This window comes from Squalius cephalus, assembly GCF_949319135.1.
Source record: "Squalius cephalus genome assembly, chromosome: 8".
Lineage (NCBI taxonomy): Eukaryota > Metazoa > Chordata > Actinopteri > Cypriniformes > Leuciscidae > Squalius > Squalius cephalus.
Window position 1 is genome coordinate 4,740,624 of NC_137129.1, and position 24,209 is coordinate 4,764,832.

Below are 24,209 nucleotides of genomic sequence, written 5' to 3' on the forward strand. Positions count from 1 at the left end.
GTGCGCGAGAGGTATCGAGGAGACTCTGCTGCAGCGCGCGAACGCAGCAAACCAGTCCTTAGCAAAAAACAACGGAAGATGATACGATTAACGGTGCAAATGATTCTCCTGGCTGTCCTAGTTACGTTCGTGGCGTGCAACCCGCCGCCCGTACCGTTAGATGACATCGTAATAGAGAAGACGTTCACTCCGGAACGCTGTGACCGCCTGGTCAAGTCAGGAGACTTTGTTCGTTATCATTACATCGGCATGTTCCCTGATGGAAAGAAGTTTGACTCCAGGTTAGTGCAAAATGCATGTTTGCCCTCCATTGTTCTTCATCTTCTCACCTGGCCTGAAGCCATTTGCGTTTGTAGGTTTACTCCAGCCACGCAGGCAGAGCAGATCTGTGTGATTCACAGGCCTACCATAGTGAACATTTACTTCTGCAAAGCACATCCTAAACATTTACAATTGATTTAAGACAAGTTTACATTTGCAAATTGCAATAGTCTATACTATAGAATGAATGCATGAATGAGTGAATGAATACGTGTCTGAGTGAACCAAGGAAGGAATGTGTAAGTGAGTGAGTGAATGAATGAGTGAGTGAACGAATGAATGAATTATGAGCAAGATAATTTACATATTTTTAAAGGTACATTTACATGAAAAGTGTAAATAAAGTTAAATGTATATATAGTATGTTTATATACAATATATACTGTAAAAAAAAAAAAAAAGCTGTTGCCTTAAATTTTTAAGTGCAATCAACTTGGATGTTTAAGTCATTTCAACTTAAATTATATATATATGAAAAGTGTAAACAAACTTTTCTGTGAGATACGACTTTTTAGAGAATATATCTTAAATAAGTTTATTGTTAGCCCAATGGCAAATGGTAAAATAAAAAAATATTGTTTTAAGCATAAACCTCATTTGTTGGATATACATTTAATGCAATAAAATAAAATTTGCCAACTGATCAAGAAATATAAATTCTATAACACTTTCTTTTAAGGTGACATAGTTATGTTACTACATGTATACTATAGTAATAACAGTAAATTATGCATAATTACAAGTAACTAACCCTAAACCAAACCCTTACCGTAACTTAATACATGTAGTTAATTAATATTACTCAGCACTTATTTGAGTAAGTACAATGTAACTACGTCATCTTAAAATAAAAAAGTATGCTTCTCAAGAATAGATATCCGGATTCTAAGGATGTTTTACTGAAAAAGAACACCAAAATGATTATTAAGAAAAGTATTTTTGTGGTATAATACATGTTTGTTTATGTGTGTGTTTGCAGTTATGACCGTGGCACCAGCTATAATGTGTTTGTAGGCCAGAAGAAGCTGATCGCTGGGATGGACAAAGCTTTAGTGGGCATGTGTGTAAATGAACGATGGATGATCAAAATCCCTCCCCAGCTTGCCTACGGAAAGGACGGCTATGGTAAACACTTTAAAATCACAGTTCTCTGTTTACCACTTCATGCATGAGTGCAGTTATTTGTCATTTAGATGTCTGTCGGCGTAGATGCCATCAGCACATTTGCATGTGAATAGGCACAAACTTACAGAGACCTACAATTCCCATGATTCTCCTGCACTCCTGCTGAGTCACGGGAGCATGGGATCTCGTGTGGAGAGAGAGAAAGGGGGGAAGTTGAACGGATGGGGGTGTGAATTCCCAAGGGAAGTTATCCGAAGAGGAATGTTGAACCATGTGCGCTTGTCAGAACTAGTTGTGGAGATGGTGTGTGCATGTCTGCCCAATTCAGCTGCACGAAACACAAACAGATGTGCAGAATTAACTGCACATATACCACAGTCAGTTGTGGGGTTTTTTATTATTATTTTTATAACACAATGAAACAGGCCAAATTGAGGGGACATAATTTTTGGCCAGGCTGTCATACAAATAAATTATGAACACATGCAAAACAAGAGAAACAACAAAATATTAATAACTGATTTTTTGTAGTCAATGCTTTTTTTCCCCTATTTTTTTTTTTTTTTTTTTTTTTGCATAGTAAAATAAAACCTTTCATCAGATAAATACCTTAACCAAGTTTAGTGTTTTGTTCTTCCCTCATTTTTAACATATTTAAAATATATATATTAAATATTTTCCTCATATTTTGATGGTTTAATCGAACACTTTACAATAAGGTTTTATTAGTTAGCATTAAGATTAACTAACAATAAGGTTTTATTAGTTAGCATTAAGATTAACTAAGAATGACCAATATCTATACAGAATTTTTTAATCTTAGTTCATGTTAATTTCATCATTTACTAATACATTATTAAAATCAAAAGTTGTATTTGTTAACGTCAATGCACTGTGAACTTACATGAACGACTGTATTTTGCTTAACTAACATTGACAAAGATGAATAAGTACTGTAAAAAATGTATTGCTCAGTCTTAGTTCATGTTCGGTAATACTTTAACTAATGTATATGTTACAAACTGCTCCGAGACACGAAGGTTGAGATCCAAATGCAGCTTTAATTAAGGGGCAATCCAGACACGTAATCCAATATACAGGCAATAGGTCAAAACACAGGTAGGCCGTCCAAAATAACAAACAAACAAAACAGGCAGGGGTCAGAGGCAAAAGAGTAATCCACGGAACAGGCAAAAAATCCAAAAAAACAAGAGACATGAAACCAGGGAAAACGCTGGGAAATGCAGTGCAACAACATACAAAACTTCACAGTGAGTGAATGAGTGAACATGGTATAAATAGGCTGAGACTAACAGGGCAATGAGACACAGGTGAATGCAATCAGTGATGATGAGTCCGGGCAGTGAGTTCTGGGAAATGTAGTTTGTGAGGGAGTGATAATAGTCTGGTGTGGAGTGCCCTCTGGTGGCTCTCAAAGGCGCTCCAGCTGGTGACCGTTAAAGTATATAATTTATTCCTGTGATGCAAAGCTGAATTTTCAGGAGTCAGTTTTCAGTGTCACATGATCCTTTAGAAATTCTTCTGATGTAAGACTATCTCATCATCACAAAAGCTCTTCCCGTTAAACATGGGATACACAATACACAGGGTGGCACACTTACCCTGGCAAACGAAAACTAAGAATGAAGTCTTTATAGTGAACACAAAGACTAAAGCATTTATTGTCTTGCTTTAGAGTCGTGCTTTAAATAGATGGCCAGGTTTCAAAGCTGCAAAGCTTGTTTGATTCTATTCCTCAAAGTTTTTTTTTTTTGTCATGCCCTGTCAGGTGACATCATCCCCGCAGATTCCACGCTTCACTTTGATGTGCTGATGTTGGACATCTGGAACCCAGAGGACAAGGTGCAGATAAAGACCTACTTCAAGCCAGAGAGCTGTAACCGCACTGTGGAAGTGTCTGATTATATCCGGTACCACTACAACGGTACTCTGCTCGACGGCACGCTGTTCGACTCCAGGTGAGTCATGTGGACCTCACAAAAAAAAAAAAAAAAAAAGAGATATACGTATATACATACACATGAAGAGTTCAGATGCAAAAGCCTCTAAGTGAGGCACCTGAAATTTTCCTCTAGAATGATCATTTTTATCAAGCTTGTATATTTAAGTTCAGTTATTTCACTTAAATGGCAATGAAAATTACCTATTAATTGTCATTTAAGTCAAATTACTGAACTTAAATATACAAACTTGATAAAAATGATCATTCTAGAAGAAAATTTCAGATGGCAAATGTGAATTCTTCACATACACATACAGTATATATAGCAAATGTTCCTAAATCATTCAGTGATATGAACGAATCGGTTAATGATTAAATAGGTGTGTTCGACTTGAAGCGGCGCTGTGCTGACCGATACGACATTAAAGTTATGAACAGACGGGTATTTTAATGTCATAAACTGATCGTTCTGCAGCTCCTCTTCAATTCAAACACACCTATTTAATCATTAACCGATTCAAATCGGTGGAGTAAAGAGTCAAATGACTCACTTATACAGATGTCGCCACCTATTGGTGTAATCCTGTAACATTCAATAAGATCCGCTGAAAAAGGGTTTATTTGTTCATTAAATAAATAAATAAATATTAGATTCATATAAATGATAAACATCTAACAGTACAGTACTACGGTGAGTAGAAAAAAATTATATATAAAAATATATGGCTGTCAAACGATTAATCGCGATTAATCGCATCCAAAATGAAAGTTTGTGTTTACATAATATATGTGTGTGTACGGTGTATAATTATTTTCTATATATAAATACACACACATGCATGTATATATTTAATAAATATTTGCATGTATATACTGTGTATATATATATTTATATTATATATAATTTATATTATATATAAATATTTTATATATAAATAACACATTTTTCTTAAATATATATGCATGTGTGTGTATTTATATATAGAAAATAATTATACTCCATACACACACATATATTATGTAAACACAAACTTTTATTTTGGATGCGATTAATCGCGATTAATCGTTTGACAGCCCTATAAAAATAATATTTTACACTTAATAATGTTATTTTATTCAGTGTAAATTGGGTCTTTATACGTGAAACTATATAGCTGCCTTTTAAATTTTAAGATGGGGGTCCCTCGTATGAACACATGATCATATTTGTGGGTCTGTGGCATCAAAAAATATAGAAAACCCCTTCTTCAAAACACACAAAAGCAATATATAATAGCACTCTTGGACCGTTGCTTGACCAATCACATTTGAGGACCAGAACTGTTGTATAATGCACAAATGTAAATAAATGAAATATATGTTAAATATGTGAATATATTACAATTTTAAATAAATATAACATAATTTGTAATCACAAATATATAATTTTAGATGTCCAAAAATATTACATTTTTGGACATAAACAGGTTAAAACCATTTTCATCCTAATTCTAATCATTGCTTATTTTATGTAATACATTTCAAGAATATAAAAATGTATGTCATTTGTTTCCTGATTCTTTCTTTTGCAGTCACACACGTATGCGCACCTATGACACTTACGTGGGGATTGGCTGGCTCATTGCGGGAATGGACCAGGGGCTTTTGGGAATGTGTGTGGGAGAAAAACGCATCATCACCATTCCACCTTTCCTTGGCTATGGAGAGAATGGGGATGGTGAGAGTCATTTTATTAGTAATATATACCACTAACAGTTTTTGTCCATGCAAAATTAGCATTACAGCATCGTTATCTCCTCTCACAGGAAGTGACATCCCCGCTCAAGCCTCTCTGGTGTTTGATGTGGTTCTGCTGGACCTTCATAACCCCAAAGATGAAATCACAGTGCAGGTGGAACACCTTCCAGATCCTTGTCCACGCAAGAGTGAAGCTGGAGACTTCATGCGGTATCATTATAACGGATCCCTGCTGGACGGCACATTCTTTGACTCCAGGTAAAAACCCTAGATGCTTTCATTTAAAAGTGATATACAGTGCACTTATGCTTACAGTCGTGTTTATGTTTCAGTTACTCAAGGAATCACACATATGACACTTACATCGGTAAAGGCTATGTGATCGCAGGGATGGACCAAGGACTCCTGGGTGTGTGTGTTGGAGAGCGCAGGAGGGTTGTTATCCCACCACACCTGGCGTACGGAGAAGAGGGCACAGGTGTGTGTTGATCTGCCTTTAAAGTGCTTTTTCGGATATTCCCTTTCATGCAGTGTGTAATATAGCTTTTTGTGAATGTAACAGGTCTGCGAAGTTTCAAAGATCAAAGTGCTCGATAAATGGAGTTACTGTTGTCCACACGTCCAGAAGACAGTTTTCTGCGCTGCAAAAGCAAATACACTTTAATGCATTTCCAAAGGAAAGGAGTTGGACTCGAATTGATACAGTAAAACCGACGCCATTGTTACTGTTCGTATCACTGTGCGTCAAGTGCTGAGGAAGAGCTGAAATTCAGATATGGTAATGGTGTTTCGTTTCCAACATCCACTGTAAGCGGTCGACCAATCACAACAGACTGGGCCATCTGACCAATCAGAGCAGAGCAGGCTCTCGGAAAGCCGGGGTTTAGAGAGATCGAACCGTTTCAGACACTGTGAGAAAAGAGCTGATGCTGCAATGCATAGTATGAGAAAATTAAAGTGTTTTTTGTATACATGTAAACCTACTGTGTTGGAGACCTCCAAAACAAAACCAAGAACCTTTAAAATGGCATAATAAAGGCACTTTAAGACGACAACAACAACAAACATTTACCTTTGCATGAATCTCTTCTTTTCCCTCCTACAGGAACTAAGATCCCCGGCTCAGCTGTGCTGGTGTTTGATGTCCACATCATTGATTTCCACAACCCATCTGATACAGTTGTGATCACCAGTGTGAAGCCGGAGAATTGCACCTACATTGCAAAACGTGGCGATTTTGTCAAATACCACTACAACGCCTCTCTCATGGATGGCACCAACATCAGCTCCACGTGCGTTGCAATTATACGTTTTGCATAGCATTTTGACATTACAAGTATTTTATTTGAGTAATGTTTTTATCTAAACTGATGTTTTCCTCTGTGTCTGTGTGTTAATGCAGGCACACCTTTGGCAAGACGTATGATGTGGTTCTGGGGTCTGGACAGGTGGTTTTAGGCATGGAACAAGGGCTAACAGGAATGTGTGTTGGAGAGAAGCGCAACCTAGTCATTCCACCTCACCTTGCCTATGGAGAGAGGGGAGTTGGTAAGACACACATTTATATTATTATTATTCTGAGTTCTGAATTCATTCAGTGAAGAAGTTGATCGACTGATAGCGTTATTAGTAGATTTGTGAAGCTTTTTGAACGATTCATTAAAAGAGCCAACTCTTAAGAGTCATTTCTATGTGAATTGGACTACATGGGCAGTGTCTGAAATCATATACTCTCTTGAGTAGGAACTTATTTTTAAGTAATTACTTCATGACTGCTAAAAAGTATGTTCTATATAGTATGAATGTTTGTAGTATGGACGTACTACATTTGCCATGTTGTCATTATCATGTGACCTACCAGTAGGTCACTTCACTGTCATTCACAAATCCTCTCCCGAAGCCTCATGGGATAGTCAAGTGTCCATCATATGCACACTTCAGTATCTCGCCGGAAGTAGTAGGTCATCCGGGTACTTTTTTATGAGTGCTATGAATTCAAACATACTTCTTTTGTCACATACTGTTTTTTGCCTACAATATAGTAGGGATTCAGGGAAGTATGTGATTTTGGATGCAACCGAATGTATTTCATTCACTAAAAAGAACCGACTCTTAAGAATAATTTACTTAAGAATCGGACAATGCTTAGCTGTAGCTTTTGGCTTCGTGATTTTTTATTGCAATTTGTAACCCACCAGAGGGAGCCAACAGACACCATCAAAGTACATTACTCTTACAAACCTACTTAGCTAAAAAAAACGATTTATGTGCTGATATCAAAAAAGCATTAGCTGTCATTTAGTGAGTCAACTGTTATTTTAATGTTTTTTAATTATGTAATGATGAGAGGGATACACATGGGGTCCTTAAAAACTGCAACTCTATACCAACGTGTAGAAACACAGTTTAAACCTGTATATTTCCCAGAATATTAAATATGGAATATTAAAGATGGTGTGAAATGAAAAATCTGAAAATCCCCATTGTGATCCAAGTGAAGAAAAAAATGTAGGGCGGGGCTTGATTTTGTCCATGGGGAATTGATTGGATGGTGTGGGTTGCTATTGGTCGATCTCATGTGAGTGACAGGTTGCCCCGCCCTCACGCCAGTAAACGCATCATCAGAGAAGAGATGCTGCAAGAGGGAGTGGGAAGTTATTTCGATTAAAGATTATGAGCATACTTGAATTAAAAAAAATAATGATGTGCACGGATAAATCACTGCAATATTCCATAAAAAAACAATAATTGTCAATTTTGATTGTCAACTTTAAGTACCATTTCTTTGCTCAGATGGAGAGGTCCCTGGCAGTGCTGTGCTGGTGTTTGATGTTGAGATGGTGGACATGGAGGAGGGTCTTCCTGACGGCTACATGTTTGTGTGGAACAACGAAGTCTCTCCTGATCTTTTCAGTGAGATGGACAAGAACAAAGACGCACAAGTGGACTCCACTGAGGTATACAGCTTTTGACTGTGTTTGGCTGTGTATCACAAATACATCTGCAAAATGTTAATTAAGTTAATTTTATTATTGTCTGTCCCTTCCATACAGTTTTCAGATTACATCCTCCTGCAGGTAGAAGAGGGCAAAGGTCGTCTTGCGCCAGGTTTTGAAACGAAACGCATCATAGAGAACATGTACGATAACCAGGACCGCAACAAGGATGGACGAATCACAGAGGATGAGTTTAAACTCAAGGCAGATGAAGTCACTCATGATGAGTTATGAGGCTGGACTCAGGGATACAGGGTTGTGATTGGTTGTGTGGTTTAATATTATAATAAGTGGGCGGGGTATAGAGACTGGATTTGCCAGTGAAGTGTCACTGTTGATGACTTAAGATGTTTGTTTGAGAGGTGTGTGCATGTATGAGTGTGCATAATTGTGTTTATATATGATTTTTGTACATGTCTTTGAGTGTTTGTAAGAGTCTTGAGTGATACAATTGTGCAAAACATTGCTTTGTAAAAAAAATCCCTTTAATAAACACATTCCAACCCCCAAAATGTTACTTAAATTACTATTTTATTACAGCTTGAGAAATACTGCTTTTCATAAGTGACCAGCAGAAGTCAGGTAAAAGGTGAGCAGCTTCAAAATAACATTTGTTACATCATTTAGGGTTTTAGCTTGTGGACTGACATGTTAAAATGCAATATGTGTGTTATCCGAGGCATAATATTTGCAAGCTTTTGAACTTTGAATGTTTTCTTCATGGTTGATCATGTTCATTCTGATTTGTTCCTGATAATGTTCCTTCAGCCATAGCAAATAGAAATAGCACTAAAACAGTCGCTACACGTCTCAATGAACAATGCCTGAGAATAACATGAGCGTCTAAGTGTCTGCGTCTGCCCGGTGTTTTTGTAATCCTCTGAACGTGTGTCAGTGTGTGTTTAGTAGGTGTGGGCCGATAGAGACTCCAAACCGGAACTGACAGAAAAAGACATGAGTACAACGTGAAAACAAATGGACCTTTTCTGTCCCCGAGAATAAAAAAAAAAAAAGGAAAAAGCATTACTAAATTGTTCGGAAACTTGGAAAACATGTTGTATTTACATTTTCATGTCAAGCATTTAGAAAACCCTCCTTGCTAAGCTTTCTTAAAACATTTTAATTCAGAACCAAACCATTTCTTGATATTTTTATAAGCTCAAAGTTAATTAACTGCTAGCTATAACTTGATGTGTTAGAAAGTCCTAGTTGTATACAGATTTTTCTCCAAAAAGTGAGAAATGTCATTACATCATTATCTCATACATTCCACACGTCACACATTAAACAAAAGTCTAGTTGAACATTGAGGAAATTGAGGAATCAATTTCCTCAATGTTTCCCCAAATTCCCAAATTGAGGAATCACTTCCATAAATACCAGACAAAAGTCACTACAGCCAGGCTTTTTACTGCTATTACCACAGTAACCAGTGTTGAGGTAACACATTACAAGTAATGCAAGGTATGTAATCAGATTACTTTTTTCAAGTAACTAGTAAAGTAACCCATTACATTTAATTTACGTTACTTTTTCAAATAAGTTGCGCAAGTTGTTCTCCCATTCATTGACACTTCTTCTGTCCCCATTATGGTTATGGCAGCACTGATGAAAGGTTTGAGCTGTACAGGTGTGAATTTGCTCTTATTCATTTCACTTTTGGTGTGAAAGGGCAAGGGCCTTTACATTCGCCAAAAATAGAACTTATTTATTGTTATCTCTTTCCTCAATGATGTCAATTTCCGGCAATCCATGTTTTCACTGTTATATGGTGGGGGGCGCTATTACACATCTTCTGGAAGAGTACAGAATGTGAGTACCAAATGAAAAAGAAGCAGCGAAACATTAAACATTAAACAGTATATAAACCAAAATCTGTTTTGATCATCATTCTGAATCCATTCAGAAATATTTAAAACGTTTATTTTTTAAATTAAACTTACCCATATTCATGCATGAATCCTGAATAAAATGTTTTTTGTTGTTGTTGTTTTTTAAGCCGAGATCTCTTCTTTCTTTTGATATATTGCTTGCAGATATATTCAGATATTCATGCAACAAAATATTCTGGTAAAAGGGAACGCTGGCAGGGAAAGAGTAAAAAAAAAAAAAAAACAAGCATCCCAAACCCAGGTGAGAAAAAAGTAACGCAAAAGTAGCGTAACTAATGCATTGCTTTTCATAAAAAGTAATGCAATTAGTTACTTTTTAAAGGAGTAACACGATATTGTAATGCATTATTTGCATTACCAACACTGAGACAACCTGAGAGAGAGAGAGAGAGAGAGAGAGAGAGAGAGAGAGAGAAAGAGAGAGAGAGAGAGAGAGAGAGTGTGTGTGTGTGTGTGTGTGTGTGTGTGAGAGAGAGAGAGAGAGAGAGAGAGAGTGTGTGTGTGTGTGTGTGTGTGAGAGAGAGAGAGAGAAAGAGAGAGAGAGAGAGAGAGAGAGAGAGAGAGAGAGAGAGAGAGAGACATACATAACCTGCTGTGTGAACGTGAAGTGATTAGTAAAATGAGTGCATACTCGGTGATGTGTGAGAATCCGGTTCGTATTTTGCTCTGTGCCCGAGGGCGGGTGTGTGTGTGTGTGTGTTTGTGTGTGTGTGTGTGTGTGTGTGTGTGTTAGTGCCAGCCCTGCCAAACCAGACACAAACGAGTGTGTGTTTAGAAACTACCGACAGCAAAACTTGACAAAGAAAAACCCGCGACAATGAAATACCCAGAGGACATTAGATGAGGTAAAGATATTACATTTAGTTGTATATGTCAACATTGCTTCTTCTCGTTCTTTTTCACGTTTGAGTTGGGTGCAAGTGAGAGAGTTTGACAGGTGCGACTCCATCTGTTAATTTATCCTCGTTTGTTAAACATTTAACTAACCGAAAGTCTTTAGCAGCTTGACCTAAAGTGCATTATAATAGTTAATGCTTGTGTTATATGGAAGTAGATAAACACTTGGCCTCAGTGCAGTGGTAAGCAATTTGTTTACTTTTGCCTTGTTTGTCGCTGTTTGTTATGCGCGTGCGCGATTCAAGCATCGCTTTGTATCAGATACTTATATTGGAAATTATTTTAATCTCTTTATTTGTCAGTTTAGCAGTTTAGACAAAGCAGGGAAATGCAGAATTATTTTTATATCAGTTACAAATAAATTCAAATAGGAATTTAATGAAATATATATTATACACATTTATACATATTGTTATACATATGAGTTTAATATGTACACTTGTCAATTTAGTGGTGTGGAAAGCAAGTTTTTATTTGGTTTATCATTGATTACCACTGATTGCTACAGAAGGATTTAGGGTGTTATAATATAGGCTAATATTTAGTTAAACATAAAGATGACATTTTGGGCTGTAAAGAAAGTGTATATTGGGTAAATAAAGTAAAAAAATAAGTAAACATACAAACAAAAAACATTGAAAATCATTATCTGAGAAAGTTGATGTTATTATTATAACTGTGTACATATCCTTGTGGCATTAAAAACGATAAAAACAATGCATCAAAGAGCATTAGTGGGCTATTATGTTTTTTTTTTTTTCTTGTTTTAGGGAACTTGAAGTCCCTTTATTGCATCTGGAGGACATGAATAAAAATTAGCGCAGGTTGGAGATTGAAAATTAATTTGAATTTGATTTCATTTTTAAATTCATTTTAAAGTGTCTTGCAATTGAAAATTGCTTTTCTGATACAATAACCTTTATTGTTTTTTTAAATTGTTTTCATAAATTTGTATTCTCTCATTTGTGCATTCAACTCGTTCAGTTCCCTCATTTCCATCTGCAGCTCTTTGGTGTGGTTTCTCATAAATCTAATCTAAATCATCTTAATAACCAGGTGTGAAGTGTGCCTGAAATGGAAGGGGAAGGGGAACCTAAACTAGATCTATGTCACCTGACTGAGGTGGAGCAAACTGTTATTCTCAATGTTCTGCTGAGAGATGCTGAACTACGCAGCAAAGAGGAAGGGAGAATACGGTCAGTCTGTGTACAATACTGGACTTATTTGGTCCACGTAAGTCATAGGAGCAATAAAAGATATTTGTGTTTTCAGCAAGCTTCAGCAGACGGTGTCAGACCCTGTCCATCTGCGATCTCTCTCGGGAGAGTGGTTTCATGAAGAGCGCGCTAAGAGATATCAGAAGGGAGGAGCTGATGTTGTGCATGCCTCCATACGCCGTAAGCGACGTGAAAAAGGTCACATGATCTCCTACTCATCCCTGTAGAGTAGTATTTGTGTGCATATACATGTGTTGACATTACAATGTTCTTTTTTTTTTTAGATACACCTTTGACGGCAATATTTGATGAAGAAAAAGGTAATGACTCTTCTCAATTACATGAGCAGCGAGAGGAAGAAAAGAGTACAGAGAGAGAGTTGCAGGAACATATAAGTGTAAGAGAGGATGACAAGGACCAGGAAGAGAAGGAAAGAGAAAAAGATGGAGAAAGGTTGGTGCAACTTTTGGTGTCATCTCTCTTCCTTAACTTTGGACTGAGTAAAATGAATGCATCTGAACACTCTGTATATTAAAGAGGCCATATTATGCCATTTTACAAAGTTAGGATTTTGTTTTTAAGCTCTACTTGAATACGTTTTCATGCTTCAATGTTCAAAACATTATTTTGCACATATTTGACATTGTTGCAGCTCCTCTCTTCCCAGTCTGTCAGTAACGCTCTGTTTAGTTCCTGTCTCTATGAAGCCCCTCCTTCTGAAAAGCACAAAGTGCTCTGATTGGTCGGCTGGATCAGTGTGTTGTGATTGGTCAACCGCAATTGGTCGAGCGTGTTTGGGAAATGCCCCGCCCCTTACCATAACCGCCAGTTTCAACACACCACTAACTAACTCAACCAGGCCCTGCCCTTTTATTTAGCGTATGCCTTGGGCAGGAATTATTTAAATTATGAATATTGTGACATGTTCGTTCCCGGAAGAAAACTCAAGACTATAATGGAGGCGTTTCAGGGAGTTCAGAAACGGGCACTGATATAGAGAATAACGCTTTGAGTGACTTTGTAACTTTGCAGAGCTTTTTCATGCTTAAACAGCAACATTACACACTAAAGAATACATGGAAGAGTACATAGAAATCCATTAAATGCAGTGTACTTGGTCATATCTCATTGGGCCTTATTCACTAACTTCATGTAGCTTGCGTATGAACATGTTAACATGCAAATGATGATTCAATAATATGTTTGAAATCAGAAATATTGAATGCGAATATTTTCTGTGCAGATACTTATATTTAAATCAAGTCATATTTAATTATATAGCGCTTTAACAGATTGTTTCAAAGCAGCTTTACAGAGATAACAGGAAAATAACTATCAATGATGCAAGCTTCATCAAATATTCAAATTCGAATTTTGCTGTAAAGCAACTATAAAGTATATAAACTATAAACTATAAAGCAACTAAGCAAAATAGTGTCGTTATTCAGTTCAGTTCAATAATGATTCAATTCTATTCAATAACTGTCAATGTTGCAAAATTCGTCAATTATGAAACAAAGTCGAATCAGCTGTAAAGCAGCTCTGCATGAAACATCTGTCATTATCAAAAACATCAGGTTTTCTTTTCAGTATTGTCAGTGCAGTCAAATCCATATTACAGAATAACTCGAACAAAGCGTGACAGATTCAAGGGTGTGAACTAATCTTCAATTATTAGTTTTATTATGATCCAGTCTTATATTGTGGTACATCCTTTTTATAGTCTCATTCCTAAGGCAACGCCTGAACCACAATCCAGGACAAGACACATCACAAAGGTCATTTTACATTTAAGATTATATTATCTATGCGTGTGAAATATGAGAGGTTTCACATAATGTTCTTGCTTTGAACAGAAGAGCGCAGCAGTAGGAAATGGTCTCGAAGGTAACATTCACCGTCCTGACAGTCAAATCATATAATGCATTTATAAATGCCTCAACGCTCCACTCTGCTCATGTTGTCTTTCCTTCTCTCGTGCCTCAGGAAGTTTTGGAGAGTCAGCTGACAAAGAAAGGAGAGTTTTGCCAAGTGCACCACCATCTCTGCAGGTCTGTTCAGAAAGGCCTGTCGTACAGATACACACATGTGTGAGAAGCTGTTGTGTTATGTATCTGTGTGTGTGTGTGTGTGTGTAGATGGACTCAGAGGGGGACATTGACTCTGGCAGCACTGAACTAGACTACACTAGGTTTGGCTCAGTTAGCAGCTTGACCTCTCATCATATGGTAAGACACACTCTCTCTCTCGAGCTCAACACATGATGGTCTGCAGAGCAACAGAAGCTGTGCAGGTGTAAACAGTGCAGTTTCTGTGTGTGTAGATGAATGGCAGTTTGATGAGCCTGTACAGTGTGGGGGATTTCGGGGATGTTGTAGTATCAGGGCGGATCCAGTTCTCGTTGCAGTATGACATCAAGAAGGAGGAGCTTCACGTGCACATTATATCCTGCCAAGACCTTGCATCGGCCCGCAAAAATCGATCGGACCCGTAAGTGTACAATGGCCATGGTCATTTTCATTCAGTCATACTTTCAGTATTTATTTTATTTATATATATATATATATATATATATATATATATATATATATATATATATATATATTAGTGCTGTCAGTTAAACACATTATTAATGGCGTTAACACAAACCCATTTTAAAGGCAGGGTAGGTAGTATTTTTCAAAAAAAAAAACATTCCAAATTTGTTTAAACTGTCTTTATATACCAATACATAATTAAAATGTAAGTACTCTGAAAAAGAGAGTATAAAAATCGAGTGTCTGTAGACCTCTCACGACTGTTGTAAACACAGGTCATTATTTCCATTCACTCCACCCCCTCCCTGCTGGGCTCCTTCCAAAGCCACGCCCCCAAAACATGAACGCGCGACGCCAAACGCTCAGGCTCAGCTGGAGGACGCATTTATTACCTGAGACAAGTGGAGGGGAAGGAGCGCAGTGCATGCAGTGACATCATGTCAGAATCACATGTAATAAAATACCTAACTTTATCACTATAAATATAAACAAATAAGATTTATTTTAGTACTCACTATCAAGCTAGCATATCGATACTGGTAAAGTTTAAAATATACTTCGTTTGATTCGGTAACAAGCTATATTTATAGGTAACGAGCTATATTTATAAGGCAAAGCTAAAAACAGGTTGCATTGATACATGTTTTTCCATTACCATCAGTTACACTGTGATGAAGGTGCATTTCGTGTAAGATTCATAACATATACGGTGTTTTGCGAGTTTCCATGATGAAAACATTTTTGACTCTAATGAGGACTACACTCCGGAGACAAGTACCGCTTCGTCGGTTCGAGGACAGGTCCGGGGTCGAGGGCGAAGCAGAGGAGGTCGTTCAAGAGTGCGGGGAACCAGGGTCCGAGGAAGTAGTTTTTGCCTTGTTTGCCTTTGCTGACTGCATATGCAGGTGCTTTGAATTTTGAATGCTCTTTCTCTGCCATAATTTTACTCTTCGTAGGTTCCACGCCTCTCAAATCAAACGGGTGCGCGGGAATATGGGCAGATCTAGCAACAGGGGTGGTAGCCATGGTTGCGAGAGTGAGTGACAGTCGCCCAAACCAATCAATTGTTTCGTCCCGATTGGAAATAATGAGCTGTGTTTATTGCAGATTAAAAGGTCTACAGACACTCGATTTTTATACTCTCTTTTTCAGAGCACTTACATTTTAATTATGTATTGGTATATAAAGACAGTTTAAACAAATTTGAAAAAAAGTTTTTTATAAAAATCCTACCCTACCCTACCTTTAACGGCGTCAATTAACGTTCTTTTTGGCCTAGCAAACTTTGTAGTTTTTTTTCACATGCTGTTGCAACAACTAGTAACGTTAGAAAAACTACAATACCACACCGGATCTAGCTAGACCGGAAACTAAACAACAGGCACGCCGCACACTCTTGTTTGGGCTTGCGAGCCGGCCAAAGAGTAGTAGGCTAACGTTACGTTTTGAGTGGATGGCGAGCGCGAGATGCCGAATTGGATGCCAATAAGATTCTGAATGGAAAGTTTACTTTTAAAAAGTTGACAAATGGTTCCCTTGACAAGACCAAAGTGATCTGTGTGTTTTGTCGTTGTGAACTGAGCGATCATCGCAGCACGTCCAGTCTGAAACACCACTTGATGGCCAAGCACACACACAGCTGATGCGAATTCTCTGATGCGATTATTTGCTCCAAGTGTGAATGTTAGTGTGAAACCGAACACTACAGTATATGCCAATGTTGTTTTCAATAAAAAAACATTTGCACAAAGCAAGCGGATCCACTTTCCATGTTGATAAGAGCATTAAAATGAGAAAAAATAATGGGACAAAAAGAAATCAAGGGACATTTAGAATAGATAAAAATGTGCAATTAATTACAATTAATTGTGAGTTAACTATGACTTTAATGCGATTAAATATTTTAATCGTTTGACAGCACTAATTTATTTTAATATTTTTGTCTCTTATGCTCACCAGGGTTGATCAAAAATACAGAAGAAACAGTAATATTGTGAAATATTATTACAATATTAAAAGGCTGTTTTTTATTAGAATATAATGTAAAATGTAATTTATTCCTGTGATCAAAGCTGAATTTTCAGCATCATTACTCCAGTCTTCAGTGTCACATGATCCTTCAGAAATCATTCTGATATGCAGATTTGCTGCTCAAGAAACATTTCTGATTATTATCAATGTTGTAAACAGTGGAAACTGTGATGCATTTTTTCAGGATTCTTTGATGAACAGAAAGGTCAAAAGAACAGTGTTTATTAGAAACATTAATTATGTCTTTACTGCCACTTTTGATCAATTCAATGCATCGTTGCTGAATAAAAGTATTAACGGTAACACTTTACTTAAAGCCTTTATATATATAATGCATTATAAAAGCATAATTAAAGTATTAATTATGATTTGTAACGCACCTTATAATGCATCGTATGGTCTCAGGAATAATTGTAACCATTATAATACATTATAATACTTATTTATTTATTGTTACAAAGTATAATGCATTCAAACACAGGACAAACAACCAATTTCAGATTTGACAAGGATATGCATTTTAACTTTGGATACAATTATTTATGAAAAGATATAATGCATTATACATAAAGGCTTAATGTAAATGTTACCATATTAATTTCTTTAAAAAAAAAAACTTACTGACCCAAAACTTTTGAACGTATATAATGGATGGTTTTCATCTTTCTCTCACACACAGATACGTTAAAGTTTACCTTCTCCCCGACAACACATCCCGCAGTAAGAAAAAAACTGCAATGAAGAGAAAAACATTAAACCCAGTCTATAATGAAACCATGAAAGTCAGTTCTCTTTCATTGATTATTATTTTACAAATTACTCCTATGAATTTAAAATACATTACTGAACTTGCAGCACTATTTCTTTCCCCACTCAACTATAAAATTTTGCCTGTACCAGTACAAAGTGCGCAGACTGGACCTCCAGGCTCGTGTGTTGAGTCTGTCAGTCTGGCACTTGGAGAGAATGAGGAGAAACCTGTTCCTGGGGGAGGTGGAGGTGAGGCTGGGTCTGTGGGACTGGAGCCAGAGCCAACCAACCTGGCACAACCTCCAGCCAAGAGTGAGCCAGATTCAGAGATAGTCTGCATCCCAAATCACATACGCTCTTGAGGAGGGACTTATTTTTATTTTACAGTCATGCATTTGGCAGACACTTTTATCCAAAGCGACTTACATTGCATTTCAAGGTACACATTTACATTCTTATCAGTTCTTGCTTTACCTGGGAATCGAACCCATGACCTTGGTGTTGCAAGCGTAGGTATAGGTATAGGAATAGGTAATTACTTCACGATAGTGAATATTCGCCATGTTGTCATTGTCACGTGACCTACGGCGTCAGTTATGTCACTTCACTGTCATTCACAAATCCTCTCCCGAGGCCTCATGGGATAGTAAAGTGTCCATCGAATGCACACTTCAGAATCTCGCCGGAAGTAGTAGTTCATCCAGGTACATTTTTGACGACTGTGAATTCAGACATGCTATGTAGTTAGGAAGTATGTGATTTCGGATGCAGTCATAGTCTGATATGTGTAGTGAAATAAACCTGTGATTGTCAGTCTCTCATTTAGGAGACTCTTTCTCTTGATGTAGGTTCAGTTAAGTCCAGATGCCATCATCAGCAGAGGAACCATTCTGTTCTCAATTAAGTTTGTACCTCCGGGTTCAGAGGGTGAGTGTGAGCAGATGCTTCATGTTTAAAACCTTTATATCCACATTTATATGCAGGGCCATTGCTAAAAGTCATGTGACCCATTACCAGTTTTCATGGGTGGGCCCACTATCCCTTCAGTAAAAGGCGATACTGTAGAGCAGGGATTCTCAAACATTTGGTCAGCAGAATCCATTTGATATAAAATATTTTATTGAAGTACACCCTTTATTTTAATATTTCAATTACTTAACAAGACTCTCTGATATTGGATAATGGTCACGTGTCATGCAGGTTAACAAATATAATATTTTAATTATACATTTTTTAATTTCATCAGAAACTTATTTTGTGATTATTATTTATATCATATTTTTACATGATTATTGTTATTACTTTTAACTAATTAGCCAGAAATATATTACTATTGTAATAATATTGCACTTTAAATAATAATAAAAAAAAGATATTTGATCATTAAAAAATAATTTAATTTTACACTGCAATACTAATGTCTTAAATTATTCAAACCCTCAAGCTTTTATTTTGGTGTAAAATTGTTTTTGCTGTTTAGTTGACAACAGGTTTATAACCACTTCTAAGCTATATTGCGTTGTTTTTTTTTATTATTATTACTTGTGCAGCCCTATTTCTTTATTTTAAATATTATAATTTAATTATTAGCTTTTCATCCAATCACAAACCCCTTGTTTGGTAAACCCTGCTGAGATTGGATCCCTCTGGTCTCATTACTGATTGGTCCTGGGACAGTATTGCCCCCCTGTGGTCTGTTCAGGTACAGCGTGTTTAAAACCCCTGCATGTCAATATCTTGTTTTGTGTGTTCTGTGACTGTAGGAAATGGTCATCCACTGACTGGTGAGCTCCATATATGGTTGAGAGAGATTGTTGGTCTACTTCCCACAAAACGTGGTGCACCCAACACATATGTGAAAAGGTGTGTGTGCACGTTCATAACACACTCAGTTCATTTTATTTATTTGTTTATTATGTAAGAGTGCATGAGTATGGTCTGTGTTTGTCCAGTGTGGTATTACCAGATGAAAGCGGCGTCAGTGGCCAGCGGACTCGACTGGTGCGAGCTTCTGTCAGCCCGGTGTTCAACCACACAATGGTATATGACGGGTTTCAGTCCAGTGACCTCATTCAGGCATGTGCTGAAATAACAGTCTGGACTCCACATCACTCCGACTGTCTGGGTGGAGTACGACTCAGCACAGGCTCTGGTAATACAGATTTGAACATACTTGACAATAAAAATAAAAACAGGACCTATAATGCCCTTTTACAAAGTCTTGATTTTGTTTTTGGGCTCTACTAGAATAGGTTTTCATGTTGAATGTTCTAAAAACACCTTATCTTACATATTTTAGGCCTACATTGTTGCAGCACCTCTCTTCCCAGTCTGTCAGTAACGCTCAGGGGTGTGTTTCCCGTACAGCGCCGTAACTCTCTGCTTAACTACCATAGTACGATGCATCATTGAAGAAATCAACTAGCTAGTCACGACTGTTTCCCGAAACCGTATTGTCGCAAATTGGTCGTTCAACCACGTTGGTTAATGATCTCACGCAGGTGTTTGGAGTAATAACTTTCTTTAATGAATCTGTTTGAGATTGAATTAACGCTAGATGTTTTGCTATAAATTACGAACATGGCATCTGAGGACTATTTTTCTCAGTTATTTTGCTTTATTTCCAGATTCAACCATAGGCTCGTTCTTACGTCGTAAAGCACGTTCACACATGCGCACTCTTCAAAAACGGTGCTTTAAATCTCTTGACAAACTAAAAGACGGAAATGACATTTGTATGTATTCTATATAAACGATACAGATTGTAATGAATGTCATCTTGCTTATTTTGCTCAAGACAAGGTTTTATTAAGTCCACATGTCATGCAAACTAGAAACTCTGCTTCTAACCACAGGTCGAGAGCTGTCATTCCAAACACACAACTTTGCGAATGTTCGTAAGAACGATGCTTTTGGGAAACAACAATTCATTGAACTATGCTGAAAACGACGGAACTTGCGACCATAGTCGGCTAACAGTGCTTTTGGGAAACACACCCCTGTTTAGTTCCTGTCTCTATGAAGCTCCTCCTTCTGAAAAGCACAATGTGCTCTGATTGGTCGGCTGGATCAGTGTGTTGTGATTGGTCAACAGCGTCGAGTGTGTTTGGGAAATGTCACGCCCCTTACCATAACCACCAGTTTCAACACACTACTAACTCAACCAGGCCCCGCCCCTTTATTTAGTGTCCGCTTTAGGCGGAAATTATTTAAATGAGGAATATTGTGATGTGTTTGTTCCCGGAAGAACACTCAAGACTACAATGGAGGCGTTTCAGGGAGTTCAGAAACAGTGACACTGATATAGAGAATTACTCTCTTTTGGCGCTTTTCCATTACCGGTACCAGCTCGACTCGACTCGGCTCGGCTCGCTTTTCGCTCCGTTTTCCATTGCAGATAGTACCTCCACAATAGTACCTGGTCGTCATAGCGACACCGCAGGAAACTGCCGTGACTTAATCTTCTACGCGGGGCACCCGCTACCCACACACACAGGACAATGGAGGAAATCGAGTGCATGCTGTTTTTGGATGTTTTTGTTTTTGTTTTTGCTGTTTTTTATTCAGGATACTCCGTCTGGCGCGTGCAATGATGACGCAGTGAATAGTGACGATTCTCTCTGACCAATCAGCAGTCTGCCGTGTTTTCACGTCACATTTTAGTATCGCCTCATCTCGCTTAGAACCGCGCCGGAGGTGATACGAAAAAAAGTACCTGGAAGCAGATACAGGTACAACTTTTACACAGTGGAAAACCAAACAAAGCCGAGTTGAGTCGAGGCGAGGCAAGCTGGTACTGTGTAGTGGAAAAGCGCCATTTGAGTGACTTTGTGCTTTGCAGATCTTTTCATGCTCAAACCGCAACATTGCACAATCAAAAAAAAAATGCTGAAAATGTAAAAAGGCATAATAGTTCCTCTTTAAGACTGTGTGTTTATGTGTTGCAGGAGTGAGTTATGGTCAGTCAGTTTGCTGGATGGATTCTACCGAAGAAGAGATCAGTGTGTGGTCAAGAGTGATTCAGAACTCCAGTGGCTGGGTGGACACTAGTCTGCCAATCAGAACCAACTTACAGCTCTGCTCTGACTGAACTTGTTCAACTTATGCATATTCATCATGTGACATTGCTTGCGAAACAGTTTGAGTAAAGACTGGAATACACTGCACAGTTTTTGCTCAGATTTTTGACCTGATTTGCAGTCTAGACGAGTTGAGTTGACGCTTCCAAAATTCGGAGCCAGTCTGGAGATTTTAAGCACTCAGAATTGACAGATTTCATTGTGTAGTGTACACAACAGAGTTTTAGCTTCAGACTAGCATTTCATCCAGTTGGAGGATATCAAACATGTTTTAAACATGTCATAGTGCCTAGCCTTATCTTACCATTTCACCTCTAAATACTGTAGCAATCTGTACAGGACAGAAATGAGATCAATCTTCTTTATATAAAGTTCTAGAAAGGGAATGCAAACAATCAAACATATTTTGCATAGGTAGTGGATTTGTTACAAAACAGTCCTCACACATTTCTGTGAGTGTTGCCAACATATACGATAGTGTTTTTGCAGTTTGAGTTTGTCATGCAGATCTGAGGGAGAAAAATGAGAATTCATTGTAATAACAAATAGTTCAACTAACTTAAACTGCTCTCTTCGGAGAACACTGGTATTTTCATCTTTTCTTGTAATTATTATTAATCATTTTCAATTTATAATTTGTAGCTGGTCAGTTTATAAAGTGCTCGTTGCTGGTCAAACCCCAAATGTAATGAAACACTAACTTACTGATTAAAAGAACACCTTTTTCTTTAATTAAATGTGCATTGCATCAGTTTTCAAAAAAATATTATATCAAATCATGTTCTGATATTGTATGTCCTTTTTTCGTCAGATTATTCAATGATAATCTGTTAGAATCAGTTTATTTTTTTGCTTACATTAGGATGAATTAAAAAATAAAATGACAGCCATTCTGTATAGTTGTAATATAGGCGTATTATGTAAAATTGTATTTGTTTGCTTCTTTATTAAACTTGGTCTACATTTTTCCACAGTGGCAGTAGCTCTTCACATGTTTCAAGCATTTCTGCAAAGTTTCTTCCCATTTCCAGAGATGGGCATAAATACATGGAAATGTATACAAAAAAAAAATACAAATAACTGTGTGAAAAAATGTATTTAAATACAAATACAAAATACTGTATACAAATACAGTATTTTGTATTTTGAAAATTACACAAAATACATGTGAAATTAGCCATCCAGTGCAGGTATAGGTCACAGTGTATGAAGAAACTACGCGCAAGTAGCCTATCTTGCGCACAGACAGCACGTCAGAATACAGTTCTCTTTCGTGCTTGAACTTACAATAACACACACAATTATGCCAAAATGTTCGTTTTGTCGAGTATCTTCATAACTTAAGAGCAGTCTTATGATGAACGTGAAGAGGTGTGAGAGAATGAGGCGCGTGTGAGATCAGCGTCTCTGTCAGCAGCGGCTGGTCTTAAAGAGACAGCAGCAAATTAAGCTTCCTGTCAGTAAAGTTAATCAAAGAACAAAAAGAACAGAGAAAATTACTCACTTTTTTTAGCTTTAATAAGGATTAGTAGCCTATACATTTAATTTATAATTTATGCAGTGCAGACTGTTTGATAACTTGTCCTAGGACTACCTGTTAGACAGTAAGGGCACTGGCAAATATGAAATTTATTTTTTACTATTGTATTATTGAGACAAATAACAAATTTGCAAAGATGTCAATATTTAATTTTGTAAAAACTATTATTGTAATTTGAAAACAGTGCATTTAGTTGTTTCTAGTTTGAGTTCAGCTTTTGACCAATAGTGATTGGCATGCCAAATCCCACACCTGGTGGGCCTTAGCATTATGTGTGTGTGTGTGTGTGCGTGCGTGTTCCTTTGGAAGGTGTGGTTGTCAGGTAGGTAGGGGAGGGGGGCCCCTGGGGGTACTAATCCACCTCTGATGACATGACCAAAATCTCTTCACATTTTACTTCACAGTAACAATATCATGGTTTCACAATTCTCAGTATCAGTTTTGATTCCACAGCATAAACTGAATACCAAACTCTTTTTTTTTTTTTTTTTTTTTGCAGGTTGTCCATTTTTTATGTTTATTTTATGTAAAGTTTATTTGTTTATATAAGTTTATTAAAATTAGAAAGTGTATCTAAAATTTAAAATTAGAATTAATTTAGATTCATTTGACACTATTCAGCCCTTTTTAATGATTATTTTTTATGTAGCCTACAATAAAACTAAAAGCTGAAGATTTTTGTGGTGTATCATTCATCAGTGCTTCTTTTTCCACTCCAACGTTCCAGTAATTCCTGCCCACTAAAAGAAGTGCTATTGGACAAATAGGCCTATCTATGTAAACGATTTAGAAAAAGTTCCATCAATTCAAACTTTATATCATCGCTATGATATGTAATGTCATATCATCCAGCCCTAACATGCAATAATGCTTTAAACACATTTGACAAGCTAGTTGATAAAAATCAACAACCGGTCAATGATAGGCTTACGCTATTTTCCCACTTGTATGTGCTCTTTCTTTCATGTTAACTGAAGTGAATAATGCACTAACAAGTAGAATTGATCATGACACTCACCTTATTAAAAAAAAAAAGAAAAGAAAAAATCGCTGATCCAATGCTGAGCTCGTGAATGTCTCTGTCATGTACCTGAAATACTGCCCATTTCTCATTTCACTCGTGA

General features: G+C 37.1%; 2 protein-coding genes across 4 annotated transcripts; both read left to right on the plus strand.

Moving 5' to 3' along the window:
* Window positions 1-78: 78 nt before the first annotated feature.
* Window positions 79-9,139, plus strand: fkbp9 (FKBP prolyl isomerase 9; the record flags this gene model as incomplete). Its single annotated transcript, XM_079877848.1, has 10 exons — window positions 79-281; window positions 1,301-1,446; window positions 3,236-3,425; window positions 4,981-5,126; window positions 5,215-5,404; window positions 5,479-5,624; window positions 6,252-6,438; window positions 6,549-6,694; window positions 7,940-8,103; window positions 8,200-9,139. The coding sequence occupies 10 exons, from the start codon at window positions 79-81 to the stop codon at window positions 8,374-8,376; spliced, it is 1,695 nt and encodes a 564-aa protein (XP_079733974.1). The 3' UTR covers window positions 8,377-9,139.
* A 1,583-nt stretch (window positions 9,140-10,722) lies between these two features.
* On the plus strand, window positions 10,723-21,615 carry sytl1 (synaptotagmin-like 1). Of its 3 annotated transcripts, none has more exons than XM_079878456.1 (16): window positions 10,725-10,879; window positions 11,702-11,755; window positions 11,988-12,127; window positions 12,204-12,346; window positions 12,433-12,601; window positions 13,872-13,926; window positions 14,005-14,035; window positions 14,135-14,199; window positions 14,287-14,376; window positions 14,472-14,638; window positions 17,396-17,498; window positions 17,617-17,778; window positions 18,315-18,393; window positions 19,230-19,329; window positions 19,419-19,618; window positions 21,414-21,615. In XM_079878456.1, the coding sequence occupies exons 3-16, from the start codon at window positions 12,006-12,008 to the stop codon at window positions 21,554-21,556; spliced, it is 1,629 nt and encodes a 542-aa protein (XP_079734582.1). In that variant the 5' UTR covers window positions 10,725-10,879; window positions 11,702-11,755; window positions 11,988-12,005; the 3' UTR covers window positions 21,557-21,615. The 3 variants fall into 3 exon arrangements, with proteins under 3 accessions (XP_079734583.1, XP_079734582.1, XP_079734584.1); XM_079878458.1 differs by having other exon boundaries at window positions 10,773-10,879; window positions 12,204-12,328; XM_079878457.1 differs by lacking the exon at window positions 11,702-11,755 and having other exon boundaries at window positions 10,723-10,879.
* Window positions 21,616-24,209: the final 2,594 nt, after the last annotated feature.